Here is a 19,498-nt window from a genome sequence, read left to right as displayed (position 1 = left end):
ACTACTGTGAAAGTTTGGATAAGCAGGCACGGGAGCGTTATGCTGAGAAGATACGTTTCATTGGGAATGTAGATCCATACACTGTTAGTGAGAAGGAATGGAAAGCTGACCCCAGCTTGTTGCCGCATTTAACATGCATAGATCTTGTGAACTATCTAGTGTTTCACCCAAGTCCATTTTGTGAACTAAAGGATTTCCAGAACTACAAAAGTATGGAAGCATACGATAGATTTGTGTCCGGTTGGGTCCGTGATGTGTCGGTGTTTACTGCTGAAGACGGAGAGACAAAAGTGATCAGAGGGAAAGTGTTATGGTGCGTTCATGTGCTATAGGAATTATGGTAAATACCAAACGCCGACATGGAAAGCACACATGAACGCCCCCTCTTGTGGTATTTTCCACTGGGCAACTCGTAGAAAATTTTGATACACGAGTTGCCGAGATGAGATGAACTTTAACCTTTTCAACATGGCGGCGAGCGGTACAAGACACTTAGCATTGTACGCTACTAAAGTTTTTTTTTTTTTTTTACTAGTACTAGTGGGTAGTTTTTGGTGTCTATGCAATGTTGCGTCATTAATAAGTGTAATATAATATGTGTAATGTAATATATCTAATTGTTTTAGCCAAATAACAGGCCTGATTCTGAATCTGGTCCACCATCTTTAATTTGTCAACAACAATAAAAGCATGTGAACACAACACACTGGTAAATACCACTTCCCAACTGGAAAATATCATCTTCCCATAGCACATGAACACAGCATTACATTCGCAGTCTATCCCAGCCTAGTCTACACCCCTGGATAATATTTGACAAGAGACATGCTATTTTGTGTGCATATTGCAACTGCATTGCTGGACTTGGGGAATGTTGCTCCCATGTTGCTTCCCTGTGGTTTTATGTTGAAGCGGCCACGAGACTGAGGGAAAGAACAACGGTCACACAACAGCTGGCATACTGGATGCTACCGGTAACTATGAAATTAAAATAACTATTTTAGTAACTATGAAATTCAAGACATTAACCTACCGGTCACAAAGTGATCAGAACAAATCCAGATACAGTCAAGTTGTCCTCAATTTGATCGGTTAATGGCAGCCAGCCCCTGTCGTCTCCTCCGCTCGCTTTTCTCCTGTGCTGCAATTCCCTGGTTAGTCACGACTTTGGGGAGTCTGTGGAAGCTTTTGCCACCCTTTTCCCCTCGGTTACTACAGCCAACAATGACACACGTATTCGGCATTGCCACCCCTTTTTGCTTCGCTGGACAACAACAATGCACCGACACAGCGCGCTTTGACTTCCAATATGGCTGCCGCCGGGTGCGCGCTGACCTCGAAGCACTCTATAGCAAGTACATCGGAAGCATCCGATGTGGGAGTCCCTATGCCCAGCCCAAGCGATGGAGCTCCCAGCCCAGCTAGCGTGGACATACTGGATGATGATGATGATGATGATAATAGCAGCATTTGTTCTTCAAGTGAGTATTTTTTTAACACTGCTAAACAATTGATGCATGCTAATTCCTATTGTTAAATGTAGGCGTAAATGTTTCAAGTAGCACAGATGCAGTCTCACAGCTTGTGTGAAAATGCGTTTGTCAGGCTGACAGGTTAGGTAAGTCATATTTGATGAGCAAGTGTTGTACTTGTACACGTTAAGAAGGCACAACGAATCAATCGCATTAAATGCGTTCAACTCTGGTTGTCTCATCTCATTCTCTCTAGCCGCTTTATCCTTCTACAGGGTCGCAGGCAAGCTGGAGCCTATCCCAGCTGACTACGGGCGAAAGGCGGGGTACACCCTGGACAAGTCGCCAGGTCATCACAGGGCTGACACATAGACACAGACAACCATTCACACTCACATTCACGCCTACGGTCAATTTAGAGTCACCAGTTAACCTAACCTGCATGTCTTTGGACTGTGGGGGAAACCGGAGCACCCGGAGGAAACCCACGGGGAGAACATGCAAACTCCACACAGAAAGGCCCTCGCCGGCCCCGGGGCTCGAACCCAGGACCTTCTTGCTGTGAGGCAACAGCGCTAACCACTACACCACCGTGCCGCCCCAACTCTGGTTGTAAGCCTATGAAATGTTGCCGTTTAGTCGGTAGCAAAAAACAGCTCAGCGTACGAATAACGATAGTCCTAAATGCGGAGTTTATGAGAACAGCATTATGTAGCATGTTCAAAATAAATTAATGAATTAATTGATATTTTAAATTAATTTATATTTTGTGATCTTTCTAGTTACGCCTTTCATTTCATGGAACATTTGGCATTTCATTATCCTGTTCCATATGCCCTGGCATTGTTAGTCATTAGAATAAGTTAATGTACAGTTGTGTACAATTGTTGAAGTACAGTACAATGTGAATTTGTTTTCTTTTATCTTTATTTATTATTTAAGGGATTTAAAGTAATGTGGTGTTGTTCAATTTGACCTTGGACTTTGCCTTAGGAATAAAAAGTCATTGCTTCATTACAAATTCTGTGTGACTGTGCTGCTTTTTTTTTTTTTGAAAGTAACGATTTAAATACCGTTTAGGAACCGGCACCGTTTTGAAAGTATCGATTTGGCACTGGTATCGAATGAAACCCTTTCAATACCCAACCCTAGTAAACAACGTCAATGTTAACTACATCACAGACTCCTCATCATTGCATCAGCGTTTAACTGGCTGTAGAGCTACAGTTGCTACATTGCAGTAAGGACAGCACAATGTTGTTTTCCCTGTGCTCGCTCAATTCACTGTTACTCCCTGATCATGCAGTCAGAATTATTTCAACTGTCACCCATAACACCAAGTTGGCAATGTTCTCTTAGATATATATAAAATCCCTCCATTTTCTGTAACCGCTTATCCTGTGCAGGGTCATGGGCAAGTTGGAGCCTATCCCAGCTGACGATGGGCGAGAGGCAGGTTACACCCTGGACAAGTCGCCAGGTCATCACAGTGCTGACCCTTTTATTTAGAAATAAAATATAAGTTTGTTTGTGTTTGAAGAGGTTTGAAGGAGAAACACCCAGGGGTTAAATTGGGCCGGGGCTGTCCGGGGCTGAGCCCCGGCACATAAGCTCGGAGCGGATGGCATATGATCACGCACACATCAAAAGCAACAAACCCTTTTCACGATTTTCAGTTCTGAATAATTAAATATCGTTTTATTAATCAATAAACCCATGACTTTTATGAGATAGATCATAGTTTTCCTGATAACAAGACGACCTGTCAAAGCTATTTAGAACAGAACTTGCGATCAGAGATTCTGGTTTCTGGAACACTGCGTGGGTTGCCAATTCCGCTTTTTATAAGCGACTTTGGGGTTTCTTTTTTTGTGAGCTCGCTTTAAAAAAAAATCAGAAGTCGTGGTTTGCGGGTTTTTGGGCTTGTGTTTCAGCGTTGTGACTTGTTTATAATTTTCTCCGTACACCGTCTCCCCTTTTACCTGCATACGATCCTAATCCATCAGAGGTGCTTGAACGAACTGTCTGTGCATTTGGCGAGTTCAATTTCCATAGTCCCCAGTTATCGACAGAAATTAGCCAGGGGGAAGGGGGAGATGTCAGTTAAAGTTAGCTAGTGAACATAATCATTATCATATTTTTTATTATTAAAAACAAAATATCAAATAATACTGAAGAGGGGAAAAAATAATACTGATCTAAATATGTTGTGTTTTTATTTTTAGACAGTATGTGTTTAGCAAAACACATACTGTCTAAAAATAAAAACACAACATATTTAGATCAGTATTATTTTTTCCCCTCTTCAGTATTATTTGATATTTTGTTTTTAATAATAAAAAATATGATTATGTTCACTGTATTGTTAATATTAGTGTTTTATTATTTATTGTTAATATTTAATTTAATGTTAATTTATTATTATTTATTGTTAATATTATTAGTGTATTAGTGTAATTATTATTGTTGTTATTATTATGTATTCAATTATTTATTTGGCATGTGGTGCTTTTTGTATTGTCTAGAACGTACATAAGATGAGCATATTATAGCAGCAAAATAGAAGCACAATCATTTGAATGCAGCAAAACTTTTGCTGCATTCAAATGATTGTGCTTCTATTTTGCTGCTATAATATGCTCATCTTATGTACGTTCTAGACAATACAAAAAGCACCACATGCCAAATAAATAATTGAATACATAATAATAACAATAATAATAAATGCTTCCAATGTTATAGTGTTGTTTGTATTTGGTTGCATTCACTGCATGAATATATTTGATTGACAATTTGACTGACAGTGTTTTGGCATATTTAACATTTATCCTCCAAAATAAATCAACTGTTTTGGTTTAAGATTGTGCAAGCCTTCAAATTTTCTCACTGAACATTTCTCCTTCACATTTTTCACCTGTAGGCATGTGACAAGATTTAACATGATATTGCTCAACCTACCTCTGTAAAGTCAGCTAACAACTTATTAAAATGCACCAGAATTCAGCAAATAACATGTATGATAATAAAAAACTTCTGGGGGAGGACCCCCAGACCCCCCACTAATCATTTCCTTCAAACCAATGTACAACAACCTGTACAATCTGTTACATTGGCCAACCAATCTACATTCAAACTGCCATAATGTGTAGGGGGGCACTACAAGACACACATAGGCCTACAACACACAGATAAGGTGTATATCTCTGTGCAATATGATATGGTTATCAAATTAGAGGGTTATTTTCCAAAAAGTATATTGGGGCAGGGCGGCGGGGGCAGGGGCGGGTACGAGGCAGAGCCCCCCCACATAACCAATCCCAATTTAACCCCTGGAAACACCGTTTTGTTTGGTTTTATTTACACAGACATCAGCAGCTGAATTTAATGCATTTTATTGATCAGATTAAATTCTGCAGTAAAACTCAGTGTGAACTGTAAATAATCTTTATTAATATTTGATTTGTAATGACAAAGTTCCACAATCAACATGTGTAAAAACAGACTGTAGGATTTAAAATTATTTGTTTCTGCAAAAAACAAAACCCAGGTATTAAAATAAACTGTACAGCACTTTAAAGGGGAAAATGTTTTTTTTTCTAAAATTAACAAGAAAAAGTAAAATATTTGTTTATTCTCACGATCTAATAGATGACTTAATTCATGAGGTGAAAATTCATTAAGTCTTTAATACTGTCACGCTTCCAGGCTCACCCTCCGTCTGCCTCAACCCACAGGGCTCCATTTCCCATAATCCCCCTCACGCACCAGTTACTACCACGTGCACGCCGTCAGTTCAACCCGGAACCACTTCGTAGGAGTGGGTCACCTGATTGTTTCTCTGTGTATGACCCTTTTTGCTTTCCGTTTTTTGCCCCCGTTTAGCCTGGCCCTGTGTTTTGATTGCCCGTCTCTCTTGATTTCCGGTTCTTCGGCTATTGCCCGTTTTCTGATCACGTTTTGTCTGGCCCTTGTTAATGTTTTGGATTTCTCGGTTTTGACCTGGCCTGGTTTTTGTACATTGTTTTTGGATTACCCTTCTCTCATTAAAACCTTCAGTTCATCGAACATCTGCGAGTGTCTGGTCTGTCACAGCCGCGTTACAGATACAGGAGAGATGATCAGTGGGGCTGAATCTTCAGGATTGAAGTATGGATAGAGTTTCTCAGTGAAAGACTGACCAATGAAAGAGTAGATATGAGATCTGGACTTCACATCATAAAAGGAGACCAGACCCTCCTCATAATCCACAAACACCCCCACCGTCTCCACCTTCTCTCTCAGTGGGAGGCGGACAGCGGGCTCAGCAAAAGCCCAGTACTCATTCTCACCACCCAGTCCCACAGTCCACAATCCATACTGAGGTCTCAGTGTAATCCACCCCTTCCTGTTAATGTTCTCACTCACAACTCCTAATAACCACTTAGTTTTCCCTCTGACTTGCACCTCATAATAAAATCTCCCTGAGGAGAAACTCTGCTTTCCCACAACACCAAGATACTGATTAAACCTCTGTGGTGTATTAGGGAGTTTCTGTCGTTTGTCTCCACATGTCACTTGTTTTCCATCAGCAGACAGGATGAGTTTGGGATGAGCTGTATCAGGATCCAGAGTCACATCCACTGAGAGAAACACACAGTGTGTGATATGAGTATGCAGGTAAAAAAAAAAAAAAAGATTAAATCATCATCCAGTGGATCAGATTCATTCGGATTTATAAGAGGATTTATAGAAGATTAAATAATTCAACATTTTTAAATGGTCTCTTGTAAAAAGAGAAAACTTGTACAGTTTATGATCGGAGCCTGTCAAAAATGAGAAATATAAAATGTTTTCCTTCTGAAACTTTACTATAGTGATTTGTGTTTGTAATTTTTGTTCTTCAGGTAATCCATAGAAAGAGTCACAGACCGTGAGAGAAAAACATTTGAGAAAAACTTGATCCTGATGAACAATATAAGGTCAGCGAGTGTCTCTAGTGATAAATATCTGGTAAGTTTTAGCTTTTGGAAGAGAACACGCCACTCTAATGTCCATGATTGAGACAAACTGCATTTTTAAAAAATTCTTTTCTAACTGCGATTATAAAATACAGAATAAAGTTAATCTTTATCGATCAAATCAACAACTGGATGTCACAATTTTCTTCAGCTGAACTCAGATAAAACAGAAGTAATTCTATTTGGAAAAAAAGATGAAAGACTCAGGATTACCAGTATTCTTGACACAAAAGGGATTAAAACTAAAGAAATGGTTAAAAATCTTGGTGTTTTCATTGACAACGAGCTAAACTTTGACAGTCACATGAAAGCAATCACTAAAACGGCATTCTATCACCTAAAAAACATTTCCAAACTAAGAGGACTTGTGTCAAAAAATGATCTGGAAAAACTGATACATGCCTTCATCTCCAGTAGGGTTGATTACTGCAATGGCCTTTTCACAGGCCTGCCAAAAAAGACCATCAAACGACTTCAGCTGGTGCAAAATGCAGCGGCTAAGGTTCTCACACGAACAAAAAGAACAGAGCACATTACTCCAATTCTAAGGTCCCTTCACCGGCTTCCAGTAAGCTACAGAATTGACTTTAAAGCATTGCTGCTGGTGTACAAATCTCTAAATGGTACAGGGCCCAATTACCTCTCTGATATGTTGCAGCGACCTAACCCAATCAGATCTACCAGATCGCAACAGAAAAATTTACTATTAAAACCTGTTGTTAAAACAAAGTATGGTGAAGCAGCTTTTAGCTACTATGCAGTACAGCTATGGAACCAACTGCCAGAGGACATTAAAAATGCTCCTGCTGTTGGCAGCTTCAAATCTAGGTTAAAGACCAAGCTGTTTTCAGATGCTTTCTGTTAAATAATTAATATTGTCTTCTTTATATGTTTTTATAATCTGTACTTTTACAGTTTCTGCATGTTTCAAATTTTACTTAACTTTTATTCTATTTTATTCTGCTGTTTTTTTTCTCACCCTATTTGAACTTCTACTTCATTTTATTATTTTATTTCTACTATTGTTTAATTCTTATTATATTTTTCCCATTTATTTTATGTAATTTTATTCTCTATTGTTTACTGTTTTGCTTTTACTTCTGTAAAGCACATTGAACTGCCACTGTGTATGAAATGTGCTATATAAATAAACTTGCCTTGCCTTGCCTAATCTCTGTCCAAACAGACACATTTCCTGCATTACTTTATGACTGGAATGTAAGAAGCAGATCAGTGTTTCTAAAGTAGAAAAGGGTTGAAGGGCTTGAGTGCAGGCAGTAATAGGGAGCTGTAGTGAGGAGGATAATGAGAGACTCTTTAAGACTTCCTTTTAGCTGGAGAGATCTACAGATGAAACCAAGTCTGATGATGTAGTGGTGTAATGATGATCTGTACATTTTAATATGAGAGGAAACAGAAACCTCACTGTACCTGCATACTGCTGAATCCTCTTCAGTTCTGTGGAAACGAATTACAACAAAACAGCACTTTCATTAGATTTCAGATGGTTTTATTGCAGGATTTGACTCAAAGCCAACAATAAAACAAATTTCATGATCACTATAATACAAAAGTTTCTCACCTGCTTCCTTTAACTTATTGAGTGTTTTAGTGAGTTTCTCATTCAGAGTCTGCTGAAGCTGAGACAGAGCTGTCCTCACAGTGTCCCCACTCAGACGAGTGTTAATACTGATCTCAGTCCAGTTCTTGGTGTGTGGAGGGCTGCACACGGAGGAGTAAATCTACAGGAGAGAGGAGAAATCCCTCAGCATGGTGAGTGTTGTTCTGTGATGTTCTGCATTGCCAGTGAGCAGAGAGAGGAACACTGACCTGTAGGAGGTGGAGATGCTCCTCAGTGTGTGAGAGCTGCTCCAGCTCAGTGTCTCTCCTCTTTAGCACAGTGATTTCCTGCTCCAGCTCTTTAATGAGTCCTTCAGCCTGCCTCTCTGCTGCTCTCTGCTTCTCCTCCATCACCTCGAGCAGCTCAGCCTGACTTCTCTCAATGGAGCGAATCAGAGCAGTGAAGACTTCAACACTGTCTGCTTTCTCTTTGCTTCTCTAAAGGAGCAACACATTTTCACTTTCTTTACATCACACTGAATAATGAACTAATATTTATTGCAGATAGTTAATTTCTACAGATTCAAGCAAACAATACATAAACTATTTTCCACACACTTTGCTGAGCTCTACTGAGTGTTTGATCTCTTGGATCTTCTTCAGTCGGACCTGAATCTTCTGCTGCACATCTGTCTGTGTTTTCCCCAGCTGAGTCTGAGGACAGAGCAGAAGATAAATAACCGGCCTCGTGCTTTTTAAATAGTTATATTTTTCCCTATACATGGTGAAAAACAAACAATGTTTCAGTTATAAATTATTATTAAGATCAATCAATGATTTCCTTGGAATTAGTCTTGGAATTTGAAGACAAAATCTTACAGTCTGATCTACTACTGGATACATTAACTTGTATTTTCTATAATGTCTAAAGTTGATGTGAATCTGTGTTTCTCACCTTCCTCTCTCCACTCTCCTCCTCTATAGGAACAGTGTTGTGATTCTTGTGGTCTTCTTCAGTGCAGAACTGACACACACACGTCTGATCATCTCTACAGAACAACTCCAGAGGTCTCTCATGTTTCTGGCATATGTAGTCCTCCAGGTTCTCCACAGGGTTTATTAATTTGTGTTCCTTAAGTCTTGGAACATGATTATGAGGTTCTAAATGAGATTTACACAAAGTCAGAACACAATCCAGACAGAATTTCAGGGCCTTCAGCTTCTCTCCAGTGCAGACATCACAAAGAACTCCACGTTTCTTCTTGAAGAGATCTGCAACCTCTCTCAGTGTTGTATTAATCTTCAGTTTAGGTTTCTTGGTGAATTTCTCTTTACATAATGGACAGTAACAGTGTAGACTCTTCTCCCAGCACTGTGTAAGGCAGCTCTGACAGAAGTTGTGCCCACATGAAGTGGTGAGTGGATCAGTGAACACATCCAGACAGATCGAACACCGCAGCTGCTCTTCAGACAGGAGACTGCTGGAGCACCGGTAGGCGCGAGACCCTATTGGATTTCGAAGGATTATTATTATTATTATTATTATTACTATTATTATTATTATTCTGCCATGTTTGGCCTTATTTGAGGCATTTCCCATGCACGAAAACTCATGAAATTTGGTATACAAATCAGTCATTGTCCTTGCTACTCAGCCACAGACTTTTGGCCCCGGGCATGGCCCAGGGACTTCGTAGCACTCCTTTTCCATTTCCCATTAAAATGAATGGGTAGAACTTTGGAATGATGATGTCATAAGGCCATTTGGAGTGAAATTACCATGGTCATTTTTAACGTACTCCTCCTAGATGGTTCATCAGATTCATGTCAAACTTGGCAGACATGTCAAGATATTGCTGAAGTTAAATTGCTAAGGGATTTTTGATATGTTGTAATATGTTGAAATACTATAACATAATATGCCAAGATATTGCTGAATGTTGAACTTGATATCTTGTAACATGATTCTAATTCTGATTCTGATGCTCTTTAGCCGTTATGGGCCTGTCTGGTATAGTGCCACCAACTGGCCAAGGAAAGAATAGGGTTTTGAATGTGTGTTTTGACACATGATGAATTTTAACATGCTCCTCCTAGACGGTTCATGAGATTCATGTGAAATTTGTTATATGTGATGCCAAGATGTCGCTGATATTAAATTGCAAAGGGATTTTTGATATCTTGTAATATATTGAAGTGGGGCGGCACGGTGGTGTAGTGGTTAGCGCTGTCGCCTCACAGCAAGAAGGTCCTGGGTTCGAGCCCCGGGGCCGGCGAGGGCCTTTCTGTGCGGAGTTTGCATGTTCTCCCCGTGTCCGCGTGGGTTTCCTCCGGGTGCTCCGGTTTCCCCCACAGTCCAAAGACATGCAGGTTAGGTTAACTGGTGACTCTAAATTGACCGTAGGTGTGAATGTGAGTGTGAATGGTTGTCTGTGTCTATGTGTCAGCCCTGTGATGACCTGGCGACTTGTCCAGGGTGTACCCCGCCTTTCGCCCGTAGTCAGCTGGGATAGGCTCCAGCTTGCCTGCGACCCTGTAGAAGGATAAAGCGGCTAGAGATAATGAGATGAGATGAGATATTGAAGTGGCCTTATGATTTTAATATCTTGCCACATAAACAGGAAACGTGCCAGAAAGCCACAGTGCATTGACTGTATGGTTGGACACTTCTTACTTCAATAGATATGCTTATTATGATAACCTGATGCCCGATGGGCCTGCCTGTTATAGCGCTACCAACTGGCCAAGCAGGAAATGTGCCAGACATTGGCAATGCCTTAAGTGATTGATCTGACACTTTACAAAATATTGTGTATTATGACTGTGATGATATTCACGTGTGTAATTCAGATGACTAGCACAGCGCCACCACCTGGCCAAGCAGGAAATGTGCCAGAAATTAGCAATGCCTTAACTGATTGATCTGACACTTTACAACAAAATATTGTGTATTATGATTGTGATGATATTCACATGTGTAATTCAGATGCCTAGCACAGATGCCTAGCACAGCGCCACCATCTGGCCAAGCAGGAAATGGGGAAAAAATGTTCAATTCATTGATGGATTGATCTGAAACTTTACAAAATATTGGATATCGTGAGTCTGATATATACAATTCTGTGCACACTCATACACACAGTCAAAATACATATTTATGCATACACACACACTCTCACAAGTATGCACTCACTTGCACATGCAACATCTATGACCACACTCTCTCTCTTTCACACTCTCTCTCTCTCTCTCTCTCTCTCTCTCTCTCTGACAAATAGACACACACACACACACAAAATGATAGCGGAGCTCCAGCAGAGCACCATACCTAAGAAAAAATGGTAAACCCATCGAGTCGATTTTTTGTGGTTTGTCCGTGTATGTGTACCACCAGTCATACACACCGCCTAGTGGTCAGTGTTAGTAATTACCAGTCAAGCACACCGCCTAGTGGTCAGTGTTAGTAATTACCAGTCAAGCACACCGCCTAGTGGTCAGTATTAGTAATTACCAGTCATACACACCACCTAGTGGCCAGTGCCATAGTGCTAGTAATTATCAGTCATACACACCGCCTAGTGGCCAGTGTTAGTAATTACCAGTCATACAGACCGCCTTGTGGCCAGTGTTAGTAATTACCAGTCATGCACACCGCCTAGTGGCCAGTGCTAGTAATTATCAGTCATAAACACCGCCTAGTGGCCAGTGTTAGTAATTACCAGTCATACACACCGCCTTGTGGCCAGTGTTAGTAATTACCAGTCTCACACACCGCCTAGTGGCCAGTGTTAGTAATTACCAGTCATACACACCGCCTAGCACGGTGGTGTAGTGGTTAGCACTGTCGCCTCACAGCAAGAAGGTCCTGGGTTCGAGCCCCGGGGCAGGCGAGGGCCTTTCTGTGTGGAGTTTGCATGTTCTCCCCGTGTCCGCGTGGGTTTCCTCCGGGTGCTCCGGTTTCCCCCACAGTCCAAAGACATGCAGGTTAGGTTAACCGGCGACTCTAAATTGACCGTAGGTGTGAATGTGAGTGTGAATGGTTGTCTGTGTCTATGTGTCAGCCCTGTGATGACCTGGCGACTTGTCCAGGGTGTACCCCGCCTTTCGCCCGTAGTCAGCTGGGATAGGCTCCAGCTTGCCTGCGACCCTGTAGAAGGATAAAGCGGCTAGAGATAAGGAGATGAGAATGAGATGAGACACACCGCCTAGTGGGCAGTGCTAGTAATTACCAGTCATACACACCGCCTTGTGGCCAGTGTTAGTAATTACCAGTCATACAGACCGCCTAGTGGCCAGTGCTAGTAATTATCAGTCATACACACCGCCTAGTGGCCAGTGTTAGTAATTACCAGTCATACAGACCGCCTTGTGGCCAGTGCTAGTAATTATCAGTCATGCACACCGCCTTGTGGCCAGTGTTATTAATTACCAGTCATACAGACCGCCTAGTGGCCAGTGCTAGTAAGTATCAGTCATACACACCGCCTAGTGGCCAGTGTTAGTAATTACCAGTCATACACACCGCCTCGTCGTCAGTTTTAGTAATTACCAGTCATACAGACCGCCTAGTGGCCAGTGCTAGTAATTCAGTCATACACACCGCCTAGTGGCCAGTGTTAGTAATTACCAGTCATACACACCGCCTCGTCGTCAGTTTTAGTAATTACCAGTCTCACACACCGCCTAGTGGCCAGTGTTAGTAATTACCAGTCATACACACTGCCTAGTGGGCAGTGCTAGTAATTACCAGTCATACACACCGCCTAGTGGCCAGTGGTAGTAATTACCAGTTATGCACACCGCCTAGTTGGCAAGTGCTAGTAATTATCAGTCATACACACCGCCTAGTGGCCAGTGCTAGTAATTACCAGTCATACACACTGCCTTGTGGCCAGTGCTAGTAATTGTCATACACACCGCCTAGTGGTCAGTGTTAGTAATTACCAGTCATACACACTGCCTTGTGGCCAGTGCTAGTAATTAAGTCATACACACCGCCTAGTGGTCAGTGTTAGTAATTACCAGTCATGCACACCGCCTAGTGGCCAGTGCTAGTAATTACCCGTCTCACACACACCGCCTAGTGGTCAGTGTTAGTAATTACCAGCCATACACACCGCCTAGTGGCCAGTGCTAGTAATTACCAGTCATACACACTGCCTAGTGGCCTGTGTTAGTAATTACCAGTCATGCACACCGCCTAGTGGCCAGTGCTAGTAATTACCAGTCATACACACCGCCTAGTGGCCTGTGTTAGTAATTACCAGTCATGCACACCGCCTAGTGGCCAGTGCTAGTAATTACCAGTCTCGCACTCACCAGTGAGTGCATACCTGCCATCATTGTGCATTTTGTTGCAGACATATGAAAACTCTCCATGTACACACACTGCAGACACAGGAAAGCCAAGATGACTTAAGATTACAGTGTGAGATAGAGATAAGGAGGAGATACATGTATAGTTTTGTACATATATAAATGGACATTTTTATACCACAGAAACACACACATACACACAGTCTGTCTGTCTCTCATCCGTCAAGCAGTCATGGCATTTGCAACATGCACATCACCTTTGAACATTTGATGAATATATGACTGTTTTGTTGGGTGGCGGAATGTCCCGGGTTGCGGAACCACACGTGCGAGGGTCCTTCAAGGCTGCTGCGACTTTATCTCATCTCATCTCATTATCTCTAGCCGCTTTATCCTTCTACAGGGTCGCAGGCAAGCTGGAGCCTATCCCAGCTGACTACGGGCGAAAGGCGGGGTACACCCTGGACAAGTCGCCAGGTCATCACAGGGCTGACACATAGACACAGACAACCATTCACACTCACATTCACACCTACGGTCAATTTAGAGTCACCAGTTAACCTAACCTGCATGTCTTTGGACTGTGGGGGAAACCGGAACACCCGGAGGAAACCCACGCGGACACGGGGAGAACATGTAAACTCCGCACAGAAAGGCCCTCGTCGGCCACGGAGCTCGAACCCGGACCTTCTTGCTGTGAGGCGACAGCGCTAACCACTACACCACCGTGCCACCCCCTGCTGTGACTTTTTGTTTTTTATTGTTTTTATTGTTCTTTACCATTGTATTTTCACATTTGGAATTTAAATAACTTTGGTTTCATACATTTTTCGTTGGTGTCAGATTATTTATATCATATTGGTGATGAACACTGGTCAGAAGGGCCCCCTGGAAATTTTTGCTTGGGGCCACAACAGACTCTATAGTTGCCTCTGGTCACATTTCATAATTTGTGCCCCAATTCTACTTCAATATTATTTATTTATTGTCACCTTTAACAACACATCATTACATTATATAATTACCTTACATTCTTACATCCAAAAAAAGTGGCCTTTTTTTTTTGCAACTCCTGTGTAAAGCATCCTTGGGTTTGTGAAAGGCACTATATAAATTGAATTTATTATTATTATTACAACCCCAATTCCAAAAAAGTTAGGACAAAGTACAAATTGTAAATAAAAATGGAATGCAATAATTTACAAATCTCACAAACTGATATTGTATTCACAATAGAACATAGACAACATATCAAATGTTGAAAGTGAGACATTTTGATATTTCATGCCAAATATTGGCTCATTTGAAATTTCATGACAACACATCTCAAAAAAGTTGGGACAGGGGCAATAAGAGGCTGGAAAAGTTAAAGGTACAAAAAAGGAACAGCTGGAGGACCAAATTGCAACTCATTAGGTCAATTGGCAATAGGTCATTAACATGACTGGGTATAAAAAGAGCATCTTGGAGTGGCAGCGGCTCTCAGAAGTAAAGATGGGAAGAGGATCAACAATCCCCCTAATTCTGCGCCGACAAATAGTGGAGCAATATCAGAAAGGAGTTCGACAGTGTAAAATTGCAAAGAGTTTGAACATATCATCATCTACAGTGCATAATATCATCAAAAGATTCAGAGAATCTGGAAGAATCTCTGTGCGTAAGGGTCAAGGCCGGAAAACCATACTGGGTGCCCGTGATCTTCGGGCCCTTAGATGGCACTGCATCACATACAGGCATGCTTCTGTATTGGAAATCACAAAATGGGCTCAGGAATATTTCCAGAGAACATTATCTGTGAACACAATTCACCGTGCCATCCGCTGTTGCCAGCTAAAACTATAGTTCAAAGAAGAAGCCGTATCTAAACATGATCCAGAAGCGCAGACGTCTTCTCTGGGCCAAGGATCATTTAAAATGGACTGTGGCAAAGTGGAAAACTGTTCTGTGGTCAGACGAATCAAAATGTGAAGTTCTTTATGGAAATCAGGGACGGCGTGTCATTCGGACTAAAGAGGAGAAGGACAACCCAAGTTGTTATCAGCGCTCAGTTCAGAAGCCTGCATCTCTGATGGTATGGGGTTGCATTAGTGCATGTGGCATGGGCAGCTTACACATCTGGAAAGACACCATCAATTCTGAAAGGTGTATCCAGGTTCTAGAACAACATATGCTCCCATCCAGACGATGCCTCTTTCAGGGAAGACCTTGCATTTTCCAACATGACAATGCCAAACCACATACTGCATCAATTACAGTATCATGGCTGCGTAGAAGAAGGGTCCGGGTACTGAACTGGCCAGCCTGCAGTCCAGATCTTTCACCCATAGAAAACATTTGGCGCATCATAAAATGGAAGATACGATAAAAAAGACCTAAGACAGCAGAATCCTACATTAGACAAGAATGGGTTAACATTCCTATCCCTAAACCTGAGCAACTTGTCTCCTCAGTCCCCAGACGTTTACAGACTGTTGTAAAGAGAAAAGGGGATGCCTCACAGTGCTAAACATGGCCTTGTCCCAACTTTTTTGAGATGTGTTGTTGTCATGAAATTTAAAATCACCTATATTTCTCGTTAAATGATACATTTTCTCAGTTTAAACATTTGATATGTCATCTATGTTTTATTCTGAATATGGAATTTTGAAACTTCCACATCATTACATTCCGTTTTTATTTACAATTTGTACTTTGTCCCAACTTTTTTGGAATCGGGGTTGTATAACACGTGTAATATGAAAAGTGGCATAAAGTCAACAGAAAAACATAATAGTCCTTCATTAAATGATATAACACATCCACCATTCAGTAAAAGTCCCTGTGATTTAGTTATTACGATAGAAACAGTAACTTACTGCTGCATAGCTGATTTAAAAATAAAACATAATGTTTGAGATTTATAACTTGCATGAATGTGGTTGTTCCATGCTTCTTCTTTTCTTTTTTGCTGGTGATGAAGATTCAGCCATTTTCTTCCTCCTGTGTTTTGAACCTTTTCAGTCAGAAATCACATTATTCAGTTCACACATGTAACAGTATGAGGTGTTACTGATTAGTCTGTTTGACCCCACAGGCCTGACTGCAGTGTTCATCAGAACGAGAATCCGAACGAGAATCCAAACGAGAATTACATCCCCGGAGGCAAATTCAAATTTGCTACCAAGCTCCTGAATCAAAGAAAAAGTAAACATGTCGAAGATAAAATCATCTGAAAAAAGAGTAAATAACATTTAAATAAATTTAAATAAGTTCAATAACTTAAGTAAAGCAAAATGAAGTGATTTTATATACAATGATACTTATATACATATTTTGCACCTGAGTTTAGGATACAGTACACATGGTAAGACAGTGTACCACATGGAGTGGGTGGGAAGGGCAGTCTAAGATTGTTTTTATTTTGGACAGTGTCCTCTTGGGCAGCACGGTGGTGTAGTGGTTAGCGCTGTCACCTCACACCAAGAAGGTCTGGGTTCGGGCCTTTCTGTGCGGAGTTTGCATGTTCTCCCCGTGTCCGCGTGGGTTTCCTCTGGGTGCTCCAGTTTCCCCCACAATCCAAAGACATGCAGGTTAGGTTAACTGGTGACTAAATTGACCGTAGGTGTGAATGGTTGTCTGTGTCAGCCCTGTGATGACCTGGCGACTTGTCCAGGGTGTACCCTGCCTTTCTCCCGTAGTCAGCTGGGATAGGCTCCAGCTTGCCTGCGACCCTGTAGAATAAGATAAAGCGGCTAGAGATGAGATGAGATGAGATGAGATAGTGTCCTCTTCTCCAACACCACTGCCCGAGAGTCCAGTTTCACACCTACAACATGGCCGGCCTTCCTGATGATCTTATTGAGTCTAAACCTCAGCAATGACACTGGAAGCATTTAGACTGTGATATAAAAACACACGTAAACATTCTTATCTTTATTTGATTGTAATAAACACAGGATTTCACTGATCATTCTCACAATTCTGAGCTCAGGAACTGGATCATTCACAGTTTCTCACTGACTGATATGTTTCAATACAGTAAGTGTTTATGTTTCACCCAGTGATCACCTCTGTACTTCTAACACACACACCATTAGGTCATTTAAGTATGAAGTATAATTGTATTTTAACTTGTATTTCAGTGTTCATGCTGGAATCAGTTTAGTTTTGAGCAGTTAATACAGGGGCGTAGCTAGGATTTTGCGGGGGGGGGGGGGGGGCACACACTGACTGGCAGCCTGAGTACAATATGTAACAAAAAATAATTACCATTGCTAGTTTTAGGAAGCTTAGAAACTGGCTCTTCCATTATTGCTCTTTCTTCCACATTTTCTTGATGTTGTATTCTAGAAACAGCACATTAAAACTTAGCTTTGAAACCACAAAATGCAACTTTGATGGAAAAAAAAATATAATAAATTGCTTACCTCTCTTCACATCGAAAGAAGGAGGAAAGTCTTGCTTGTTTTGACATGGCGAGTTATTAAAACGGGGAAATACTCGTAATTCGCAACTAAAAAGACTGCAGTGACACTGGCAGCTTGACCATGCTTTCTAGTGCGATCGTGTTGCGCTTGCGCAGAACTGTGTCAGTCCCGCGCACCTTGGCTCAGGCACCTGAAGGCGTGCCTCGGGCTGGGCGCATGCCTAACGAGCTCTGGCATGCGCGCCGTTAACAAAGAACACCTGTCTTTAATCAGTGAACTACGTTTGGGCTATTTAAGGATTGCGCCCATGCAAGGAGGAGGCAAAGTATTACGGCGCATCTAGTGGGCCTAACTGAGCCTTGTTTCCTGTCCTTGTTGATCTCCTAGTTTTTTTGACTCCTGTTTCTCGTCCCTTGATCTTGTCTAGTTTTGCCTCTGATATTCTGTCCATGCCTCGATTGACCTCCTGCCTGTTTCCTTGATTACGACTTTGCCTGCTGTTTCGGACTGTTTGCCTGTTGTGTGCAGTTCACGCACTTTATGCTCATATCGCACTGTGTCTTATTTAACATATCTGCACTTACATCCGCCTCTACCACACACACTCTGACAAACTGGGTTTTCGCACCCAAACCACGGGAAGTCAAGCTTATAGAAACCCTAATGAGGTTGAGGTGACAATCTAGTTTAAAAAAATGTTAGAACTACCACACACACTCTGACAAACTGGGTTTTCGCACCCAAACCACGGGAAGTCAAGCTTATAGAAACCCTAATGAGGTTGAGGTGACAATCTAGTTTAAAAAAATGTTAGAAAAATTACAGTGGGCACTTTTCTAATATTCTTATGCAGCTATTGAAAAAATGTATGGTCCGACAAAGGGGGGGGGGTCACGGGCACCCGACCCCCCCCCCCCCCAGCTACGCCCCTGTAATAAAACACAGCAACCTTTTAAACCTGTTTTTCAGCTTTGTTGTCTCAGCTGATCACTGATCATTTAGTTTAAAGTTTTTAAACTAAACTCAACAAAAACACTTATCAGCTTGTATTTCAGTGTCAGTGTTTCAGCAGTGTGTTAGAGACTCTGTCTCTGTCTGACATGTTAACAATGTACAGTTTATCCTGATAAATTGCACACTGACAAAACCTCTGAACTATAAAACATTCACTGAAGAACATACCAGTGGCAGCTGGTGAAAGCAATTCTTGGTGGGGCTGGGGTGCCAATAAATTTCCCTGCCTAGTCCAGTATAAGCATTCAAATGAACAGTCAGAAAATGACAACAATTCCACAATAATAATTTAAATTCCTTCTCAAAATTGTCACCACAGGCTTGCTCATTGGGGATAGATTAGGGATAAAATTAGCTCATGTTTTAAGTCGTTCAAATTCTGTAAAGCTGCTTTGCGACAATGTTTATTGTTAAAAGCGCTGTACAAATAAACTTGATTTGATTTGAAAATCAGCAGTTTCATGGATAAAGCAAATTAACAATTTACAGCTATATTAGGCTCCATTTATGCTTTGGAAAGGAACGGTATCAAATACAATACTCAAGTTCTTGAGAGAAGTTTACAGCAAGGGTATGATTTCAGCTGAATCTATACAAAAGTGTGTGTGTGTGTGTGTGTGTGTGTGTGTGTGTGAGTGAATGAGAGAGAGAGAGTGTGTGTGAATGAGTGAGAGAGAGGGGGGAAAGTTTCTAAGGTGAGTGTGGGACTGAGTGATTGTATGAAGAGAGAGAG

At 41.4% G+C, this 19,498-nt stretch overlaps 2 protein-coding genes across 2 annotated transcripts in view; both read right to left on the bottom strand.

Annotated features, from left to right (window-relative positions):
* Positions 1 to 19,498, bottom strand: part of LOC132885528 (obscurin-like) — a 607,458-nt gene that overhangs the window by 379,728 nt on the left and 208,232 nt on the right. The gene's annotated exons all lie outside the window — the stretch shown is intronic.
* Positions 5,111 to 17,638, bottom strand: LOC132873519 (E3 ubiquitin-protein ligase TRIM39-like). Its single transcript, XM_060909219.1, has 8 exons — positions 17,594 to 17,638; positions 8,985 to 9,535; positions 8,648 to 8,743; positions 8,560 to 8,565; positions 8,300 to 8,527; positions 8,052 to 8,211; positions 7,901 to 7,927; positions 5,111 to 6,091 (listed from the first exon to the last, which is right to left on the bottom strand). The coding sequence occupies exons 1-8, from the start codon at positions 17,631 to 17,633 to the stop codon at positions 5,559 to 5,561; spliced, it is 1,641 nt and encodes a 546-aa protein (XP_060765202.1). The 5' UTR covers positions 17,634 to 17,638; the 3' UTR covers positions 5,111 to 5,558.

Source organism: Neoarius graeffei, chromosome 1 (assembly GCF_027579695.1).
Source record: "Neoarius graeffei isolate fNeoGra1 chromosome 1, fNeoGra1.pri, whole genome shotgun sequence".
In the NCBI taxonomy this organism is placed as follows: domain Eukaryota; kingdom Metazoa; phylum Chordata; class Actinopteri; order Siluriformes; family Ariidae; genus Neoarius; species Neoarius graeffei.
This window is presented reverse-complemented; position numbering and strand designations above follow the sequence as displayed.

Excerpts from the sequence above, each read along its gene's own strand:
- LOC132873519 (XM_060909219.1), bottom strand. The coding sequence starts at position 17,633 with ATGGAAGAGCCAGTTTCTAAGCTTCCTAAAACTAGCAATG. Across the intron at positions 9,536-17,593 it reads GCTTCCTAAAACTAGCAATG|GGTCTCGCGCCTACCGGTGC; the intron begins GTAATTATTTTT and ends GAAATCCAATAG. Across the intron at positions 8,744-8,984 it reads AGGAGAGTGGAGAGAGGAAG|ACTCAGCTGGGGAAAACACA; the intron begins GTGAGAAACACA and ends CTCTGTCCTCAG.